Source organism: Malaya genurostris, chromosome 2 (genome assembly GCF_030247185.1).
Source record: "Malaya genurostris strain Urasoe2022 chromosome 2, Malgen_1.1, whole genome shotgun sequence".
NCBI classification, from domain to species: Eukaryota; Metazoa; Arthropoda; class Insecta; order Diptera; family Culicidae; genus Malaya; species Malaya genurostris.
Window position 1 is genome coordinate 252,183,661 of NC_080571.1, and position 22,765 is coordinate 252,206,425.

The following is a 22,765-nucleotide window of genomic DNA, read 5'->3' on the forward strand; positions in this document are numbered from 1 at the left end:
AAAAAACGAGTGCACTTATATTATATATTTTTAAACACATGTTATCCTGTTACTCTGGAAACATAACTCAGATCCGGATGAAATTCAATTGCAGACCATGAGACTACGAGACGTTCGATTTGAATCTAGAGGCGTTTTTTTTTCAAATTACACTACACCGGTGTAGCGGAGGTTGTACCGAAACCGGTCGTTTCTGCCAATTGCACTACACCAATGCTTCACTTTTTCTGCACCAATACCAGTGGTGTAACACTCACAAAAGATCGATGTAGCTCTGTGCAATAGAATGGTTTATTGTTGTCATGAGTTACTGTCAATGTTTTTGACGTGAGTACTTCTTACACTACTATGGGGTGCCTAATCAAAATTCACTCTGTACAAGAATGGTCAGAACTTAATCGTGAATTTCTCTTGTTGTATTTAATACAGCAACAAAATTTCTTATCCATAACATCGGAAATATTTGCAGCAATTTATGATAAAATATTCAGTAGTATGAGATAACTGCAAAAAAATCAAATTTGAAATTTTCTAAAATGTTTGGCATTAAGGTGAAATTCAGTACCAAAACAAAGCGCGAGAAAATCCAACCACTTGAATTGAACGAATCATCGCACAAAGCGTACCGTGCAAAACCGGCACATAGAAATACGGAATATTTCCAGTGATTGACCACAGTGGGTTATAAACACGTTTTGTACACCAATAAAACAGGTTCTGATCGACGGTTAATTTCATTCTTTGTTACATACCGGCATGATGACAATACTTCATCTAGCATAATTTTATAAAAGAACTACAGGGTCCGGCACTCGAAGTGTAACCAATTAAAAAGGCCATAAATTCAGTTTGGAAAATTACTTTTACTTAATTCAAAGTACAAAATATGTAAAAATAATACAAAATTCAGAATCAATTCACTTTTGCTCGATATGACCACCTTTTGCCTTGACTATGGCCTTGAGACGGTCAAAAAACGAATCACAAGCTGCCCGAATGTGACTTGCAGGTGTATTTTGGCCCACTCGCGGACAATAACTTTTTTCAGCGCCTCGAGACTGGTGTATCTTTTAGTTCGGACTTTGCTCTCCAAAATGGCCCAAAGAGAATAATCCATTGGATTCGCATCTGGTGAATTCGAGAGCCATTGTGTGGACGTGATGAAGTTCGGAACGTTGTTTTTCAGCCATTCTTGGTGCACTCGAGCTTTGTGAGACGGTGCCGAGTCCTGCTGAAACGTCCATGGTCTGCCACCGAAATGTTTGTCTGCCCACGGCTTCAAAGCAACCTCTAGAATACTTTCCCGATAATATGTCGCATTTACCTTGACGCCAGGCTCGAAGGTCTGAAGTTGGTTACACTTCGAGTGCCGGAGCCTGTATATAATATTCGAATCTGTTTTATGTGATCAATTTTATATCAAAAATCATAGACAGAAGTTGTGCTAATGCATACCGCTACTTATATGTACCGTTTCGGGGTAGAGTTTTTGCTCGTTTATGTACTCGCAGAATAATCTCGAATGTTTAAAACAACAAAACGGTCAGTTGTCTATCAAACCTACTACTGCTTAGTACTACTTTTTTTCAACCGGTATTCGCAGGTCTCCAAAAAAGAGTAATCGGAGTAGAGTAGGTTCATGATTGAGGAAAACTGTAGTGAAATATATTATTGATTTATTTCATTGCACCCGGCGAATAACCATAATTAGGTTAAAGCCGGGTTTAAATTAAAGATACGTAGTAATAATTGTTTCTTTCGTTTTAGGTGAATAATATTTTACTATTTTTCATGATTTTTTTAGGATCTATAGATAACTTTTGTCCACGAGTGGATATCAATAATTTATAGTTTTAGAAGTCCTAAAATTCAAGATGGCGGCTTTCGGTTTAAGGATATTTTTTCAAATCACTATATAATTTGTATTTTTGAAAAAGGCTCGACAAGTAGGTTGTTGAAATTAATGTCATATTAGTTCCCAACTAATATTCCGAAATTCAAAATCACAACAAACGATTTGTTGTTGAAATTTCATGTTTAAATGAATTTATAAATCAATTTGAACATTGCATTTTTAATGTCATCGTAATCGGTCATGTTCCCTACACAACCCTATAACTCTCGTGTGTTTCGTCTTATACTGTTAGCATTCTGCTTGTCAGAAATTGAAATTTTGCAGAATTGATTGCAACACAATCAGTCCACTAGTACGTACGATTATCGATGTTCGGAAGTGTGGAAAAAGCATGTCAGTTTTATTCGTATTCACGTCTTCTAGTTATGTCTGTGACATTACCTACTCGCTTTTTTTACTACTTTCGTTCTATTATTTATGCCTAGATGAAGCACTGCATCGGTGTATTGCAGTTTAAAAACAAAAACGCCATAAGTTGATCAAAATCGGTTCTGCCATCTCTGATAAAATCGAGTGCGCATTTGCGTTGCATACGTACATATTTACATACATGCATGAATACATACATGAGCACATACATACATGCATCCCAACATACACACATACAACATACAGTCGTTCGTTGATTTCGACGAACTGAATCGCCTCCGGGTCTTGGTTATAAAGTCGATTTTCATAGTAATTGCATAAACTTTGTTGATGAGAAAAGGAAAAAAAAGAATGACATCAATCGGAATAAGTCGGAAATTAATTTGGAGTACACTAAAATTTCTTAATGCGATAACAGCCAAAACGAGTGGCATATGTTTGTTTCTTGTTGTTACTCAAATAACGATTATTTAAACTGTCTAGAAACTATGAAGTGCAGTACAATCATGGTCAAATATTCTGTAATTTAATTATATGAGAATAATAATTAAAATCGATGTAGACTGAACTGTCATACAGGTGATATTGAGGTTCAATAAACAAATATTGTTCGATGACAGTCGGTGTTGAACAGTCGTTCGCACCGCACGCGTATAGCTCTTGGCTACTGGAATTTTTTTTTTCTGGCTACCTAGAGTTTCATTGATTCAAGGCTTCAGTCTTTTTCAAGGCTACCTGAATCACTAACTAAGTGACTAAGTGATACAAAGAGTGATATTAGAGTGACTAAGTGATACAAAGAGTGATATTAGAGTGACTAAGAAATTAATCAGCCTTTTTTAAGGCTAGCTAGGAGTCTAATCGAAGACTAATTTAGCCTAGTTAATTTAATTTAAAATTTCATTAATTTCAAAAATGCCTGCGTCCAACCGGAAAGGCAACAAGCCTAAGGCTAAAAATAATTCAATACGGAATAAATCACAATCCGTTATTCAACATTTTTCTAATAACATTCACGATCTTATAGAATCTGAATGTAAAAATAAAAGACAACGGACGGATTTCCCTTCCGTTGATCCTATGCCGTCTAACAATATTTACGAGATTCTACCTGAATCCGATTGTAGCGACATAGAAGAAAATTCTTCAAAAATTCCCAAAATGGACGCTTGTCGTTCTGGGAAGAAACATCAATCTATGCCACCAGTGACGATGATGATTTCCGACTTCAAAGCATTCCGTACTGAGCTTTCTACTTTTCTCCCAGAAGTAAAAGTCTCATTTCAAATCGGACGAAGAGGAGAATGTCGAGTCTTGGTGGATGGATTGGAAGATTACGAACGTCTTATTCGATATTTGTCCGAAAAACTTCATAAATTTTATTCATATGATATAAAATCAGACAGACCCTTCAAGGCTGTCTTGAAAGGATTATCAAATGATCAAAGTATTGATGAAATTAAAAATGAACTAAAAGAATTGCTTGGTTTTGCCCCTTCCCAAGTAATACTTATGAAAAAAAAAGAGCGAATGGTACTTCTAAACCACGCTCTGGAATTTCCCATGAACTTTACCTAATACACTTCAATCGAAGTGATGTAAACAATTTGAAAACTTTAGAAAAAGTACGTTTCATTTCCCACATCAAAATTCATTGGGAACATTATAAACGGCATAATCGTATTGCTAACTTAACGCAATGTCGTCGTTGCCAAGGCTTCGGTCATGGAACCAAAAATTGTCATATGGATATACGGTGTTTGAATTGTGGTAAATCGCATTCGAAAGACGTTTGTCCAATGAATGAAACCACTGATAAATTTTCATGTTCAAATTGCAATGGAAATCATAAATCCAATTATTTGAAATGTCCTGTCAGGGAAAAAATTTTAAACGCTCGTTCGCTTAGACAACAAGTCAAATCAACGACCTTAAATTTACAGAATAAACCTGAAAATTCTTCTAAGGCACCTGCCAATTCGTCTTCTAACGAAAACAATTTATTGACAGGTAGATCGACCTCGTCATCATCTTCTTCTAATGTCAGTTATGCTGGTATATTAGGTAGAAATCTATCTCCTATTTCTTCTAATGTAAATAATCAAAACACAGGACCGCCTTGCAGTTCTTCTTCTAACGAAAACAATTTATTAATAGGTAGACCGGCCAAATCATCTTCTTCTAATGGCAGTCTACCTACAAATATTCCTTCAATGCCATTCGCTTCTTTAAATGAAGTCGATTTAGGCGATATAACTGAAAATAAAATGATCTACCTACAAGATCAACTTTTTCAAATGATCATCCAAATGAATTCGACTTCATCACTTTTTGAAGCATTTCAAATCGGATGGAAATTTGCAAATAATATTATAATGAATTTAAAATTTAACAGTGATGTTAAATAATTATTTGAATATTTTAAATTGGAATGCTCGATCTTTGAAATCGAGTGAAGATGAATTTTATAATTTTCTCAAAGTTCACAAAATTCATATTGCCATTGTGACAGAAACTTTTCTTAAACCAAATGTAAAATTGAAAAGTAATCCACATTATGTGGTTCATCGATTTGACAGGTTTACTGGAATTGGTGGTGGAGTTGCCATTTTTGTCCAACGGCAAATTAAACATCGAATTTTACCTTCTTTCAATACTAAAGTTATTGAAAGCTTGGGAATCGAAGTTGAAACCATTCATGGAATTTATTTCATCGCTGGAGCATATTTGCCATTCCAATGCACCGGCGAACAATTAAATTTCTTTAAAGGCGATTTGCAAAAACTTACAAGATATCGATCGAAATTTTTCGTAATAGGGGACTTAAATGCTAAGCATGTCCAGTGGAATTGTAGGCAAAATAACAGTAATGGTAAAATACTTCATAATCAACTCTCAGCTGGTTACTTTACAGTTCTTCATCCCAGTAATCCTACTTGTTTCTCTTCCGTGAAAAACCCGTCTACAATTGATCTGGTTCTAACAGATCAAAGTCACATTTGTAGTGAACCGATTACTCATGCTGATTTTGACTCAGATCATCTTCCTGTAACATTCAGACTTTCCAACGAAGCTATAATTAATCCAATTAGTTCTATTTTCAACTATCATAGAGCTAATTGGTTGGATTACAGATCTCACATTGAAAATCATGTGGATCATGAAACTATTTTAGAAAATTCTGCGGACATCGACACAGCAATTGATAATTTGAATCATTATATTATTGAAGCTAGAAATCTTTCAGTTCCCAAAGCTCAAACTAAATTAAATTCTCCTATCATCGATGACAATCTTCAACTGCTCATTCGGTTGAAGAATGTTCGTCGACGACAATATCAACGTTCTCGTGATCCTGCTATGAAAAACATAGTTAAGGATTTACAAAAAGAAATTAAACATAGATTTACTCTTTTGCGAAATGAAAATTTCGCTAAAGAAGTTGAACAAATTAAACCATATTCTAAACCTTTCTGGAAACTTTCTAAGGTTCTTAAAAAACCTCAGAAACCAATTCCTGCTCTCAAGGAAGGAAATCAAATACTTCTTACAAATGGTGAAAAAGCTCAAAAACTTGCTCAGCAGTTCGAGAGTGTCCACAATTTTAATTTAAACGTTGTGAGTCCTATTGAAAATGAAGTCTCACTGAAGTATGATCATATTTCAACCCAAGTGTTATTACCAAATGACATTCTTGAGACCAATTTTGATGAAATTAAATCAATTATTAGGAAACTCAAAAACATGAAGGCTCCTGGTAATGATGGAATTTTTAATATTCTTATTAAAAATCTTCCCGATGTTGCCTTGAGACTCCTGGTTAAAATTTTCAACAAGTGTTTTTCATTAGCTTACTTCCCAAAAAGATGGAAAAACGCTAAAGTAATTCCTATCCTAAAACCTGATAAAAACCCAGCAGAAACATCAAGTTATCGCCCAATTAGTTTACTTTCTTCTATCAGTAAACTTTTTGAAAAAATTATCTTGTTAAGAATGATGACTCATATAAATGAGAATTCAATTTTTTTACCAGAGCAGTTTGGATTTCGTCATGAACATTCAACTACTCATCAACTTGTCAGAGTAACGAACATGATATAATCAAATAAATCTTCTGGGTTATCCACTGGAGTTGCTCTTCTAGACATAGAAACAGCATTCGACAGTGTTTGGCACAAAGGTTTAATAGCAAAAATGTCTGATTTCCAGTTTCCTATTTATTTGATCAAAATGATTCAAAATTATTTAACTGATCGTACTCTTCAGGTTAGCTATCAGAATTGTAAATCTGAATTGCTACCCGTACGAGCCGGTGTTCCGCAGGGTTCGAGTGTAGCTCCAATCTTGTATAATATTTTCACTTCTGATCTTCCAAATCTACCCGTTGGTTGTCAGAAATCGCTATTCTGTGACGACACAAGTCTGTTAGCCACAGGTAGAAATCTAAGAGTGATCTGCAGTCGCCTACAAAGAAGTTTAAATATTTTCAGTGATTATCTGTCAAAATGGAAAATTAAACCAAATGCAGCAAAAACGCAATTAATTATCTTTCCTCACAAGCCAAGAGCTTCTTTTCTAAAACCAAACAATAATCACATTCTCAAATTGAATGGCTTGGAATTGACATGGTCTGATCAAGCTAAATACTTAGGTTTAACGTATGACAAAAAACTCACTTTCAAGGATCACATTGAAGGAATCCAGGCAAAGTGTAATAAATATATTAAATGTTTATATCCTCTTATAAACAGAAATTCTAAGCTCTGTCTAAAAAACAAATTGTTAATTTATAAACAAATTTTCAGACCAGCCATGCTTTATGCGGTACCAATTTGGTCAAGCTGTTGTTCCACCAGGAAGAAAACGCTTCAAAGGATTCAGAATAAAATTCTGAAAATGATTCTGAAGCGTCCTCCCTGGTTTAGTACAAATGAGTTACACAGACTCACAAATATAGAACCATTAGATGTAATGGTACATAATATTATAAGCAAATTCCGACAAAAATCGATGCAATCTTCAATTGAATCGATTCGCTCTCTGTATTAGTTAGTAAGTTAGTATATAAGTTCCTTTTCCCAATTACACAATACAAGTAGGTTTAGAATTTTCCCTACACAAAAATCTCAGAATTGCGGAAGCAAATGATGTCTTCATGGTAATAACCAAATCATATATATATATAACAGGGCTGAAAAGTCACCACTTGTGGCTGAACACCCAATTTAAATCTTAATAATTTAATTTTAACTCATATTCCAATAAATAGTTATTAAAAAAAAAAAAAAAATATTGTTCGATGTGTGCAAACGACAATTTTAATGGTGAAGGGGTTTCTGCTAGAATGACCACTAGATATGATATGTTTTCTATTCATACATCATTCGGGAAATATTTTCAGTTTTCGTAGTTTTGTAGCACTGATTATGCTTTTCTAAATTTAATCGAAAGCGACATTTCAAAACGTCCAAAAAATTGCATATAAAATTACCTAGAGATTCCTTATGCCTTACACTGTATAATGAATACAACGCAAGGATATTATTTTATATTGCTTCAGAACGACTCCCGGAGATCCCGGACTTCCACGCTGTAAATTGATTCTGTTTTGCTAGAAAAACTCTATCGCAACCAATTCGCTACCAATGTCCAATTAAGCATCTTGCATCGATAGAAAAAAAAAAAAGAACCTCATGCTGCTCGAGGGAGCGCTCCATTTCCTCCCGGCATGTATGCAACAATGAATCGAACCGCAATCTCGCCAAATGATCGGAAAATATTCAATCCCACGGTCGGCATCCGAACCACTTATTCGCACATTTCCCTTGAGGCAAACATAAACTTCATCCTGCTGCGATTGCACGGAAATTCGAAATGGCATCATTAAATTCATCATAACGACCATTTTCCCTCTCTGTATGTGTGCGCGGAAAAAACGAACCGAGAACTGATGGTGAGAGCAATTGAAAATCAAGAGTCAAGCGTTGAACAACTAATACGGATCCGATATTTATGCAGGACGATGTTTTCCTTGTTCATGCGAAATCTTGCTGGTTGCCGAAACCAAACAACGGCAGATGTCACTTTCGCATCCTTCTGGTTCCGGCCGGGGAAGGATATGCAAAGCCTTCCCTTCAGCATATCCGAATACGGTACACACAACCCGGTTCGAAACCCTTCCCTATGTGTAGGCTATCTTTCGGGTTTTGGATTGTTGTTGAGTACATCGAAGAACTCACAAACGTATCAAATATAGGTTCACTTTTTGCAGTATTCTTAGAATTTTACTAATCTTGCCGCACTTAACTTTGCGACCGGTAGGAAGAAACCTAAGCAAACAAGGGTCATGAGTATCAACAAACGACAGAATGCCCCCTTTTTCATGTCCAGTCTCTGAGATCCTCCAGTACCACCGCAAGTGTCGGAGTTTAAACCCTACCTTTTTTTAAAAGCGGAACAGATTGCTTTTATATATCTTGTCTCGTTGGCAGGCAGGGTGCCCTATATTTTACCTGTCACTTAAAGCATATGTCTGTCGGATCGCCGGTTCGTCGGTAATCAACACTATACGGCTAGGGGGTGGTGGTTAGGATAAGAGGGCAGTGGCAGGGTTCTACGGAGTGAATTGGAACGTGTGCCATCGCATATCTGAGGATATTTTCATTTCATTCTCTGCTGAACCGAACTTCAACTTTCACCCTTCGCTGCTCTTTTCGGGGCTGAATTGTCTGGGTTGCTGCAGTAGACTTTTGCTTTGCTTGGCAAAAAGTTACCGGAGCAAGTTTAAATTTAATCTGTTGTGTTTATCCAACAAAAGGGGAGGCTTATGTGCACGTGTATCTATGGGTTTGTGTGTGTGTGTTAGCCGTGGGATTGAGTTTTCAATAAAAGCCAAGCTCGGGATCTGTCCTTTGTTTTCAGCTAATTGTTTGCACTGACCTACTTTTCGCGAACAGGAAAGGTTTTGACGGTGGGGAAGAAGGGGTTTCGCTTTGTTTCCAAGTAGAGATAAAAAAATCTGTGGACGATAACTAAACCTTGCAGGTGGCTTGGGAGATATTCTACGGTTGTAAATTGATCACATTAATTAGCTAGACGTTCATGGCAGTTTATCGATAATAACTTATGGTATCGGTATCGGCAAACCAATGGAGAATATTTGATAAAAAAAATAGGATGTGATTTTTACGTTCATGGCCTATAGTTGCAAGTACCAATTTTCGAAGATCTTTCATGGAGTTCTAGTTACCGAAACATATTTAACCATTTAGGGGTTTTGTTGGTTTCTGCAAAAAGCACATATTTTGTTCTGAATGTCTAGCACTGTGTCGCTCTGTTAGTGATTAATTGTGTTTAAATTCTCTGGGAACTGATTTTGCTCTTACATTGTGCTTCTCATTCAAGTTAAAAAAAAATGTATACTATACCTAAGTCGATGCACGATTTTCCAAATAAAAATGTCAGTAGAACACAAGACTTTTCTCATCAATAGCCTTGCACTAACAAACTTAGACAAAGCAATGCGCATCTCCCACGCATCGTTGGTTCTCGCTGAGTAGACCGGTTCCGAAATTACATGGTGATGAGTAGAAAAATAATTATTTCAACAGCGTGTTTCTATACATAACAAGGTAAAAAAGAAAACAAATTCTACGAACTGGCCTTATTTCGAGTACGTCTTGTTAGTTATTAGCCATAAAAATTGATTTAAGAGATATCGGTTGTTAGCTCCCGGTTTCGGAAGCACCGGAAACAGTAGTGAAAATATCCCTCATTCAGAACGATTATGCAAAAAGTTCTTCTAAATTTGTCTCAAAACAGTTCCTATTTGATGAAAGTCATGTCAGTTGCTGGCCAAACAACCCCAGTTGCCAGTTCCGGCAGCACCAGCTCAAAAACATAAAAACGCAGCTCATTTTATTTTTACAGTGTCGACTGAATGGAATTTCAAATTCTTAGTTTCAAATAAGAAGTCTCATGGCTTTATATACTGCTGTTGAATTTCATCCAGATTCAACTTCCGGTTTCGGTACTACAGGGTGAAGTGTGTTCGAAATTCTTCTAAATTTGAGAGAAATCCTTTGGTTGTTCATAACTGTTTCAATTTGTAGGCAATGATAGTTTATGTCCGAACAAACTTTCTTGTTTTTTTTTAAGATTCACCGGAATATTTTGGAAAATGCTACAGTAATATTTGTGAGAGTATGAGTAACATGAAAAAGGCAATATCACACCACTAGGAGGATAAAAACGAACTTTTACCTTTCTCATATAGAAAGTCTATGCAATCACTGTGAAAACCAATCTTTGAACGGAGGCCCGGAGGACCGACCATTCGACTCAGTTCGTCGAGATCACAAAATATGTGTATGTATGTATGTATGTATGTATGTATGTATGTATGTATGTATGTATGTATGTATGTATGTATGTATGTATGTATGTATGTATGTATGTATGTATGTATGTATGTGACAAATAATGTCACTTGATTTTTTCAGAGGTGGCTGAACCGATTTTCCCAAATTTAGATTCAAACAAAAGGTATTATAGTCCCATAGACTGCTATTGAATTTTATTCCTATCCGACTTCCGGTTCCGGAAATTCCGGGTGATATGTGCAAATTTATGAAAAAATGCTCACCTTATTTCCTCGGAAATTTCTCAAACGATTTTTACAAACTAAGTTGCAAATAAAAGGTCTTGAAATTCTTTAAAAAATCATCGAAAGTTTATCCAGGTCCGACTTCCGGTTCCGGTATTACAGCGCGATGAGTGAAATTTTTCATGTTCATGAGTAATATTCCACAAGCGATGGCGAAACGAGAGGTACATTTTTATGAAACTTACTGCTAAATTCATCTAGTTGGCAGATCTTGCTACTTAACACATGGTTTAATAAGTCCCGAGACTAACAATGGAAACAACTTTTTTTCGCAAAATTTTTTTTTTTTCATCAACATAATCACCTTTTAGGGTGATACAATGGTTCCAACGTTTTTTCAATTTTTCAATACCATGTTTATAAAAAAAATATCTTTCGCTTCAAAATAAGCGATGACCTCCTCATTTGAGTCAAATCTTTTTACCTGGAGCATTTTTTTTAAGATCAGCAAAGAGCCAGTAGTCACTGGGGGCTAAATCTGGCGAGTATGGGGGGTGGGGAAGCAGATCAAAGCCCAATTCGTTCAATTTCGTCATTGTTTTCATCGACTTGTGGCAGGGTGCATTGTCTTGATGAAAAAGGATTTTTTTCTCTGCATGTGCGGTCGTTTTTTTTGCGATTTCCTCCTTCAAACGCACCTGTAAGTCAATATAATAATCACTGTTGATCGATTTACCTTTTTCGAGGTAGTCAATGAAAATCACGCCATGCGTATCCAAAAAAACTGACGCCATGACTTTGCCAGCTGACTGCTGCGTTTTCGGACGCTTCGGACGGCTTTCGCCAGCTGTGCCCCACTCAGATGACTGCCGCTTCGACTCTGGAGTGTAGTGATGTATCCATGTTTCGTCCATGGTCACGTAACGACGGAAGAAATCTTTTTTGTTGCGAGTAAATAGCGATAAACTGCTTTCTGAATCATCGACTCGTTGCTGTTTTTGTTCCATCGAAAGCAATCGCGGCACCCACTTGGAAAAAACCTTTTTCATGCTCAATTTTTCATGAAGGATAGTAAATACACTTCCATGTGATATCTGTGTCATCTCAGCAATCTCACGGAGCTTCACTTTACGATCTTTCATTATAATTTTTGTCACTTCACTCACATTTTCCTGTGAAACGGCTTCCACAGGTCTACCCGAGCGTTCCGCGTCATTTGTGTCGGTACGACCACGTTTAAACTCGGCGAACCACCGACAAATCGCTGCTTTTGATGGACAAGAGTCCGGATAACATTTTTCAATCCATTGTTTCGCTTGCACAGTGTTTTTACCCATTAAAAAACAATGTTTTATCAAAACACGAAACTCGGTTTTCTCCATTTTTTAAGCAAACTACAAAACGACTTTACTCCAACCTCGATAACTCAGCTGTTTCTGGTCGGATCGACTTAAAATTTTGACCCGTTTCAAGCAAAGGTTAGAACTCTAGAAAGACGTGGTTACTAGTTTACTACGAGCGCCATCTCTGCTTTAGTCTCGGGACTTATTGATCCATGTGTTAGTGTACATATAATACTACTTTGCGACTACTAATCCTCGGTTTCCGCTTCCGAAAGCACCGTAAATAGTGAAAAAAGCTCCAAAAACGGAGCTCACTTCGATTCAAATTAAAGCTCTCATTGTCTTGAAATATACTGTGCAATTTCATCCAGATCCGACTTCCGGTTCCTAAGTTTTAGGGCGATGATTGTCAACACATTTGAATCGTCATTCAAAATGACGATGCAAAACTGGTACGCGTCGGTGCTCCGTTCGTAGCGTGTTTTGTTCAAAATAAAGTAGTTTAAAGTAAAGTGTTAAGTTTAAAATTGCACACCGTCATTTAGAGCGAAGATGCAAAACAGGGCAAAATTCTTCTAGATTTGGCTCTATACCGATTTTATTTAGCTATATTAGTTACTTACTAAACGAACCGACTTCGGCAATGCTGGCTCCCAGTTCCCGGTTCCAGAAGAACCGGAAATAATGGTCAAACACTCTAAAACGAGACTCACTCAATTTTCTCAGAGATAGTTGATCGATTTTTACAAACTTAGGCTCAAATGAAAGTTCCAATAGTCTCATAGGTTATTGTTTAATTTCATCCGAATTCGACTTCCGGTTCCAGATCTATAGGGTAAAGTGTGTTTAATCATTTAGTGCGACGATGCAAAATAACGAAAAATTCTTATTAACTTGTTATAATTGTTTACAAATTGAAAAGGCTATGTTAGTTGATACCCAAAGAAAGTTTCTTATTTTATTCAAGATTAACAAAAATTCTTGACAGAACGGTAGTAATAACATCTATAACAAAAATGTGCACTTCATTTTCTCGGAGATGACTAGACCGATTTTCACAAAGTTAGATTTAAATGATTCTCTTTTTGAAGGAAAAAAAATTCGGTTTTTAAAGGAAAACAAGTAGTTCCTGCAGAATTGAACCCAGGTCAACATTAATGTTACAAACGAATAGCTCACAAACGACTCTATTCCAGCTCGAACGACAATTGCTTCGTAATTCAACTAAAATATGCTACGTCCCACAAACCATCTCGGCTGTATTCATGTACGTAAACGAGAAATTTGGATGCTCATAATCCATTTCATTTTCCCCTTCTGCTAACTGAACCCGTTTCCGGACATTACACCCTTTCTGTGTCTCTTTCTCTTTCTCTTTCTGCTGCCATGAGTTCGCGATTCTGACCATTCATTGATCCGATTGGGGCACACGTACCGCAACACTGATTCCATAAACGATACATCAGTTTCGTTCCAATTTTACGACTGATTGGCACAATCCGCCCAACTGGCACATTTTTTCCCAAAAGAAACCAATTTTTCATCTGAAGCTTTTTTGTGTGTGACTCAGGTTTCATTTTTTTTTCTCTTTGTCGCTTCGTCCGAGTTCCGGGGATTTGCCAACGGCGCCCGATGCCCTTCGAAACTTTCAACGTTGGTCGGAGGAGTAGAGAGGAGGGGTGTGCAGGTTGCAAAACTGGTCCGTTCCGCCCATCCAATGAACGCCAATAGGCTGGCCGATCTGCGCTTGTTATCACGCCCATATACGGTACCGGCTGAAGTCAGTTTTCAACCGTTCGACGGGATGGCTGCGACACACACAAGAAAAACAGGATTTTATTTTTCTTGGATTACCGCAATACCAGCCGTGCAACCGCAGCGATCTTCCATATCCACGGCTGACTGAGGGCTGCATCAAGAAGCATCCTTCTTGTGTCGGCATTGCCACCAACCGTGCCCACTGTGGATGCTGTGCCACTAGCAGATGGTTCCGACCCAGTTGAATGGTGCGGCGATTCGAGTTGGGCATTGTGCCAAAAATGTTTCTTTCCCGCAAGCACCGCATTTTCTTGAGATGCTTTTCTTTGTTCCCTTTCATCGTACCACCGTCGAACTCTTTCGACACAAGCAATGGGGAAAGTGAACAGTTTGCCCTGCCAATGTCCGGATGGGAGCCGTTCCAGCAACTGCTGCCTCTTCTAGGGATAGGGTAAAGACTTTTCACTTTGGTGGTGAACGATGGAAAACAAACGCTCTGCTGATGCAGAAACTTTTTTTTCTTACTGTGTTTTGCCCAAAGGGGTGAAGTATTGTCGTCAGTTCAAAGCAAAGATAGACTTCAGAGTTCGTGCGGATGTCAGGGCCAGGTGAGGCAATAAAAGTCAAACCGATAGCCAACCGGGTTCACTGTGTGTGTGTGTGTGTTTGTGTAATTATGTTTGTGTACGTAGATTCCGTGTATGAAATAAATTATTCGGTTTTACGGTAGAAGACGATCTCAGCGATGACTGCAGGTGAAACGCCGATGATGGCCCCTGCTGCTCGAAAGGATTTGTGCCTGGCAGGGAACGCTTTCCGGATAATGAAAGGCCTTTTGACAATCTTCTTCCACAGTGTCTGGTTGTCGTTCATTTCTTTCTTCCCCTACTGTAGGTCGGGTAGCAGGTTTGCTTTTTGCTTCCGGTTTGGCTCATTTGTGGTGTACGAGATTACCGCTATCCTTGTGGAATCGTATTATTGCCAAGGTTGAACACCGGAAGACACTGATTTGAATTTATTTCGATGGTTATTGTCGTGTGGCGTGGTTTGTTGATACTAATTAGGACCAACTTGGCACTTGGTGTGCTAGAACTACTTGCCCATTTTTTCGGATTTTGTTTTTGGCTCGGATTTTTGACTGGTTGGAGAATTCCAGGCACTTCAAATATAAGCCCTTAGGTTTTTTATTTCATAGTAAGACAGCCAGAAACAAACAAGCATTAATTTAGATTTTCATCACAAACTTTGAATGTTCCAATGAAATTTGCGATGTTCATAACTCAATTATTTTATCTGTAGTTACTGTTTATGTTGGACTATTCGTTCATTGTCAAGCACAATGACAATGGCTTTGTAATAGGGTGGCCAGCCAACAAGCCGTGGATAATTTCATGTCGGACCAAGAGATGAGTGCCACTAAAAAGCTGTTTAAATCAGCTGTTTCACAAGCATGAACATATTGATCCTAGATTTGCATTTGACTGTATTGCTGAAACATCATGAAATGCAGGATTTGGACGGTGTACCTTTCCGTATGCTACCATGCGTAAGAGTGATAAGTATTTTAACGCGAATATCTCAAGTTGTACCAAAGAAAACGGAATAATTCTTTCTCCAAGACATCGGCAATATAATCAGCAATTTATGATTTAATTGTCAACAGTGTTAGAAAACATTAAACAACTAAAAACTACAAGGATCAGCCCCATGGGGTTGTTCGAGCCATTGATGTGGAACAAGGCAACCAAAATTTCTAATGATCGGCATTTTCAATTAATCGTCACACTTTCGAATCCGCAAATGCACAAGAGTCTGCTCAGATTGATCTTTATCAGGAACCAACACCAAACAAAAGAATATAGACTCTATTTGTCGTGATTTGTATTTGTTTTGTACCCGACGAAATTACATCAATAGCCCAAATGTATGCAATTATATGTTTGAACATGCTTCCAATACGGATATCGATATTTAAGCTTCTCTTCGTCAAGCTTGTGTTCAAGTTTTTTATGCAAGCAGTTATTTTTATAGCGTTTCTCTTCCATTCTACGATATCCGATTTCGGTTGCAGCGATAAACTTTTTCTCATTATCAATCGAGCTCATCTTATATAAATTAGAAATTAATCTTCAGCACTCAAAATTTACCCTGGGGTAGATGTCAATTTCTCAGGCGAAACGACATAATATGAAGTTTAATCCGATCTTGCATGACACAAGATCAGAGCATACCAATTAAAGCATCAAATCGTTTTATGGCACTTTTTGCCTGTCTAGCAACAACCTATCTCTAGCATGCTACGCGTAGGACTGAAACGTTAGCTATAATTTCGCTTATATTTATAGCTTCGCGTGCTTTTCCCTTTTGCATCGATTGACCAATCAGAGCGATGCTTTCCCTTTGATATATCGCTTACTCCTTCAAACCCGTCGACTATGGCAGGGAAATCCGGTAAGCCGGAGAGTTTTTGCAGACAAAATAGGACACTGCTAGCTATTAATCAACATTTCAATCATACATAATTAAAAATACATGGCAATGAACATTAATTAATAATTGATACAGAATTGACTGAGCTGTAATTGTTCAAAGCCTGAGCACATTTCTACGTGTATTTTTCTTGAGTTTCTAATTTGCACCCCTATATAAAAAACAAAAATCTGTTCCACATCAATAATGTTGTTCCCTCAAACATTATGAATAAAGAAGAAAAGCCATTGCTTACCTTTTTCGCACTCGAACAACAGTCTCGCTGTTCAAATGGACGAGTATAAATGAATATGGTCGAAATTCAATCATTTTCTATTGTAACTTATTGGGTGATTTGATTTGAATGCCCTTTGCACCTAACCAGAGGCGATATTTTGCAGCTGATGCTTCGCATTCAAGGAAAACTTGTTTAACATGGATGAAACTTATTTATTGGATTGTTCGTTCAACTCAGAATAAGTCGAAACGAGTTATTTGATATTCTCTTCCATTGAAATACTAATCGATTGAATTCGTCAATATAATCTCCTTCAAGAGTAATACAATAATTCCCATACTTCTTCAACTTCTCGATGCCGTACTTGTAGAAGGATTTGTATTTTGTCCCCAAATAGACCTCACATTCAGCAATTGCTTCTTCATTTGAGTTAAATTTCTTACCGGCGAGCATTTTTTCGAGATCAGTGAATAGCCAGTAGTCACTGGGGGCCCAGATCTGGACTATACTGTAGGTGAGGAAGCAATTCGAAGTATAATTCGTTTAATTTAACCACCATTGCCATCGACTTGTGAACCAGTGCATTGTCTTAATGAAACAGTGATTTTTTCTTTGATTTTTGAACTCCTCTCAGGTGATCCATGCTTCATCCGTTGTCATATATCGACGCAAAAAAAAATCTTCTTTGAAACTTCTAAACATTAGGCAGCACCTACTTTGAAAGGAGCTTTCTCATGGTCAAATGTCCATAATTGCATAATATAAATATATTTTGCCTCCTGATGTCGTTACGGCCTCAGTTATCGCACGTAATTTCAATGTTCGGTTAGATTGGGCAACTCCCATTCTCTCAGTAGTCATCTCATATACGTAAACCATTAGTCAGAGTAAGATATGCTGTTTCTGTTCGATATACTGACCTGAAGAATAAGATGAAATTAGGTACATTCTCTTCAAGTTTTCGCGTCGTCATAATAGCAATAATGCACAATTTTCGAACTACCTTTTCTGCGAAATCCGATCCGATCCGAAGCAAAGATATTGTATTAAATTTTATCACCATTTCTTTTTTTAATGTCGAAGAATCGGTAAAATAACGTGGCGACTCTACTAATGAGATTACTATTGGTACAATAGCCCTACAACCAATTGGTGGAATATTAGTTTTGTTTTCTGGAGAAGTCACCTTAATCGGACTACCAGAACGTCCATCATTATCGGTGTCTGTACGACTACGTTTAAATTTAGCAAACCCATAGCAAATAGTTCTGTTCGATTGAGCAGAGTCCGGATATTCCCTGTTACTCCGGAACCGGAAGTCGGATCCGTATGAAATTCAAGTTTTTTTGGTCTTTCTCACCTAGAAAGGCTATACAATCACTGTGAAAACCAACTTTTGAACCGAGACCCGGAAGGCCGAATGTCATATACCATTCGACTTAGCTCGACGAACTGAGCAAACGCCTGTGTGTATGTGTGTATTTGACAAATAAAGTCACTCGATTTTCTCAGAGATGGCTTAACCAATTTTCACAAACTCAGATTCAAATGAAAGGTCTTACGGTTCTATAAATTGCTATTGGAATGTATCCTGATTCGACTTCCGGTTCCGGAATTACAGGGTGATATGCACCAAAAAAATGAAAAAAATTGTCACTCACTTTTCTCAGAGATGGCATGACCGATTTTCACAAACCTTGATTCAATCGAAAAGTCTTAATCGGTTAAACCGTTTCCATCGGTGACAGTTTTCACAAATCATGATTCAAATTGAAGCTCTCAGTGTCTTGAAAGATACTGTGCAATGTCGTCCAGATCCGACTTACGGTTCCGAAATTGTAGGGCAATGAAAGTCAAAACTTTCAAGCTGTCATACAAAATGATGCACAATCGATACGAGCTTGTACGGAAGAAGAAAACGCACCTGCCTACCACACAGCGTGCTTTGTTCAATTTTGTATAGCGTGCAGGGTTGAAATATTGCAACATAGTATGAGAATCATCAAGTTGAATCATCGATTCGATTTTCTGCGATAATTGTCAACTTGCGATTCTCTCTTGGGAAATTCCACACAGCAACGACTGTAAATTTTTTTTAAGGGCGTGAAATACTCAGAGTATGAAGTGAAGCGAAGAAATGTAGCAAAATTCGCTCATGGTTCATGCATTGAGAGACTCGAGTTCTTGTAGCATCTTTTACCGGATTAAAAATGTTGTATCTAATATAGATAGCAATATAGCACTGCTTTGTCAGCCAGAAGGTTCAAAGTGATATCCCGGTAGTTACGAGCTTTAATTGAAATACATTCATCAAGTAAACCCTTTTTAAGATCATGATTAGTTTTCATAAGAGAAGATTTATTGCTCATGATTTGATCAAACATTCATAATGATTTCATCAGAATTTGAAATGATTGGTTTCATGTTTTTTTGCTTTTCTCATCCGACTTTTCAACCGAGGTCTGGAGGGCCAAATGTCATGTATGATTCGATTCAGCTCGACGAACTGAACAATTGTAACAAAAATATGTACTAACTTTTCTCAGAGATGTCTGAACCGATTTTCACAAACTTAGATTCAAATGAAAGGTCTTAAGTCGAACTCACTACGATTTCTCATCGATGCTTGAACCGATTTTCACAAATCTTAATTTAAATTGAAGCTCATATTGTCTCAAAAGCTACTGTAAAATTTCATCCGGATCTAACTTCCGGTTCCGCAATTACAGTCATATAAAATGACGATACACAACCAGTACGAGCTGAAACGGAAGAAGAAAACATAATTCGCCCTTACAAACAATACACACAGCGGACTTTGTTCAATTTCGTATACGTAATAAAGGAATAGAAAACCAACACCTAAGCTGATAACTTACTCGCTTTCCTCAGATAGAGCGTGACCGATCTTCACAAACTCAGGTTCTAATTAAAGGTCTTATGATCCCATACGAAGCTTTAGAATTTCATCCGAATAAAACTTTCGGTTCCGGAATTACGGCGTGAAGAAAATAAAATAATGTATAGCGTCAGTTTAAGCGGCGAAGCCAAAAACGTGAAAAAAATCTAAAATGGGCTCGAAACTTTTCCAACCGTTAGTCATTGTTAGTAGACAGCCTATCAAACTAATTCCGGCTGTCCTGGTTCCTGTTTTCCGATTCCGGAAGCATCGAAAATAGTGTTTAAATACTCTAATATGAAACTCAAATTATTTTCTCAGCGATGGTTTGGCCGATTTTCATGGACTTAGGGTTAAGTAGAAGGTCCAAAAAAAATCCGGTATTTCACTACCTAAAGTGACGAAGCAAAAGAGGGAAAATTTCTTTTCAATTAGATTCAAAACTGTTCCAATTTTTAGGTCATATTTGTTCCTGGTGATACGAACTTTGGTTATTCCGGTCCTCGGAATTGAGTTTCGGAAGTATAGGAAATAGTGGTCAAAAACTGCAGAAAAGGTTCTACCTAACTTTTCTTCTAGATAGTCAAATCGATTTTCACAAACTTATAGAAGGAAAAGACTTACGGTTTCATACAGAATCCATGAATTCGTAGTGGATAATACTTCCAGTTCCAGAACTATAGGGTGTTTCGATTCGTAGATTTTGCTAGAATACGATTGAACAAACTTTCTTGTTTCTATTGTTGTGTTAAGAACTCCACACTAAGTTAGGAAAATTCAATTAAATTGCAATCGCTAAGTTCCTAAGTTCATATTTTTTTCTAATTATATAATTATTTGGAGGTTTTTTTCAATTACCTTCGTGGAATATGATTAATTATACACCACTCGAATCTAAATATTTGTTGCGCATTTTTAAACATCCTTAAAGAAAACCTTTTCAAGTTACCTTAACTAATTGTGCCTTTATCCATTGGAAATAATAAAAACCGCCCAGGGCAATGCTTTTCCTTTCCAAGAAGTGTTCACGGTTTCCTGTCTCATCAGCCGAACTCTTCCAGCTATGAAATGAAAAAGTGTTAACTTTTCCAATAGAAAAAATATGCTTCCAATTTTCAGTCTGAACACCATGATTGCCGTGGCTAACAGTCCGGCAAGAAGTTTCCATATTCCAAATCAATGCATTCCGATGAAAAAGAAAAATCCCGACGAACGATCAAAATCCAGTGCTCAGAAAAGGATAACGTTGAAGTGTAATGCAGCGGCCGAAACAACTCAACCGAAAGGCAAAAAAGAACACTGGGAAAACCCGAGCAGAGTGAAAAAGTGAAACCAATCTCATAATGAAGAGGAGAAAACTAATGAATCGAGAATTATGAAATCCAATAATAATAAATTCTGTGAAACAACCTGGCGCAAAGAATCTATTTCAGTGAATTTATTCCATCGGCGGGATAAAAGTTCTTTGGGGGAAAACGAATACAGCGAGAGAAAAGTGTGAAACAAAAATCGTAATTACTGCACCGAACCTAGCAGCGAAGGATCGTCGAACGGTGAGAACCGTCTAGAATGTGGGTGGCCACGGCCACGGTGCTGGGTGAAGGTGGCGTGCGATGGGCCCGATCCAAACCAACCACCAGCGGCCATCGGGGTTTGTTGTTCGGGTTGTCTGGAATTTCAAGCAGTGAAAATATGAGCAGTAATGCCAATCCCGGACTAGGCAGACCGACGTTCTGGGAAAACCATTTGCGCCCACAGCAAACGAGGTCTACCTCGATGCCGCTGTGTGCTGTGCCGTACAACGCTGTTTAGCTTGGGCCGTAGATTCCAAGACTATCGCTGCCCCATAATTGAGTGTAAATGCAAACTACGAGATTTAAAATACGAAGAAAATTGCAGCGAATAATTGCACTACCTTGCCGTAATAGTGAACTAGGAAGTAGTTACCGACTCAAGGAGAAAAGTGTATAAAAATGCTGAAACGGTGCAGAATAGCAGAACCAACGAGGTCATAAAGCAAAAAAAAAACGAAAACGGTAGTGAGGTAAAAAAAAATTTCCTTCGAAGGAATTTGTTCCCATCGAAGTGAAGCAGTGAAAGAAACACGTGGTGAAAAAGGATTTCATCTACAGCGCACCATCATAAGGATTTCGTTCGACAGCTGAAGACGTAGAGTGGGAGGCGGCTTCGCGGATCAAAAAAAAATCGTTGATAAATTAGTCAAATTCTCGTTATCCCGTTATCCCCTTTCCTTTTAAACAAATAAGCGATCTACCATTTTTCTATCATTACCACTGTACAGTGTCAATTAAACACGCAGATTATCACTTCGAATCTCTCAAAAAGCCAATACAATAAAAATCCAATATGTCACAGCGGTGACACATGACGAAGGTAAAATTTGAATGTAATAATATTTTGTTTTCTATCTCCGTTCTCTTCCATATTGCGGTACATTGCTCATTCTTCGAATTACATAAATCGTATCAATTTTCTTCCCACCCCCTCATACGACACAATGTAAATCTCACATACTCAAATACATACACAATACCGAAACACTTGTTGGTTGACCAATCATAGAATAATAGAAGCAGCTCGCCAGAGAACGAGAACGTGAGAAACGTGTCAGCGTGACTTCGTACTACGTGCACAAAGATACCGTCGGACGGAGAAAACCTTAGCAACGTAGAAATCGAGCTAAACACAAAAATTATCGACATAGCCAGTAACACTCACACACATACAAAACAGATCCACAACTATCAGAGAGGGTGTCGTAAAATAATTAGCACGCGCGGGAATTGAGACATGGGGCTGCAGGCGGCCTCGGGTGCCGCGTTACTGACAGCCATCGCTAGCGTCCTGCTCCTAGCGCGGATTCCACCGTGTGCGCTGGCCTCACGTGAGTATTCTTATGTTTCATTTTTCATTTTTCGCTGGTAGATTTTGTAGGATGGTTTCCAGCAGTACCGCCGGCATTTTCCGGCCCCGGGCAACAGGAAGAGAGCATACTGATAATGTGTCTAATCCAATTGTTGGTTTCCGTTCGTAGAAGGACAATTTCGTATCCGAAATCGTGTTGTGAAGCTACGGTAGCGGATGTTTACTGTTTCTTTCAAATGTACCATGCGCAAACAGTGATGACAATTCAGGCGCATCTCATGAC

General features: G+C 37.8%; 1 protein-coding gene across 11 annotated transcripts in view; it reads left to right on the top strand.

Moving 5' to 3' along the window:
- Positions 1–22,765, top strand: part of LOC131429493 (tyrosine-protein phosphatase Lar) — a 415,517-nt gene that overhangs the window by 132,355 nt on the left and 260,397 nt on the right. For 6 of the 11 annotated variants that reach the window (XM_058593635.1, XM_058593633.1, XM_058593636.1 and 3 more), the window contains exons 2-3: positions 20,716–21,990; positions 22,180–22,501. In XM_058593635.1, coding sequence (XP_058449618.1) covers positions 22,408–22,501 — 94 coding nt within the window. In that variant the 5' untranslated portion in view covers positions 20,716–21,990; positions 22,180–22,407. The remainder of the gene's footprint in view (positions 1–20,715; positions 21,991–22,179; positions 22,502–22,765) is intronic. The other 5 variants (XM_058593632.1, XM_058593642.1, XM_058593640.1 and 2 more) reach the window with 1 other exon arrangement.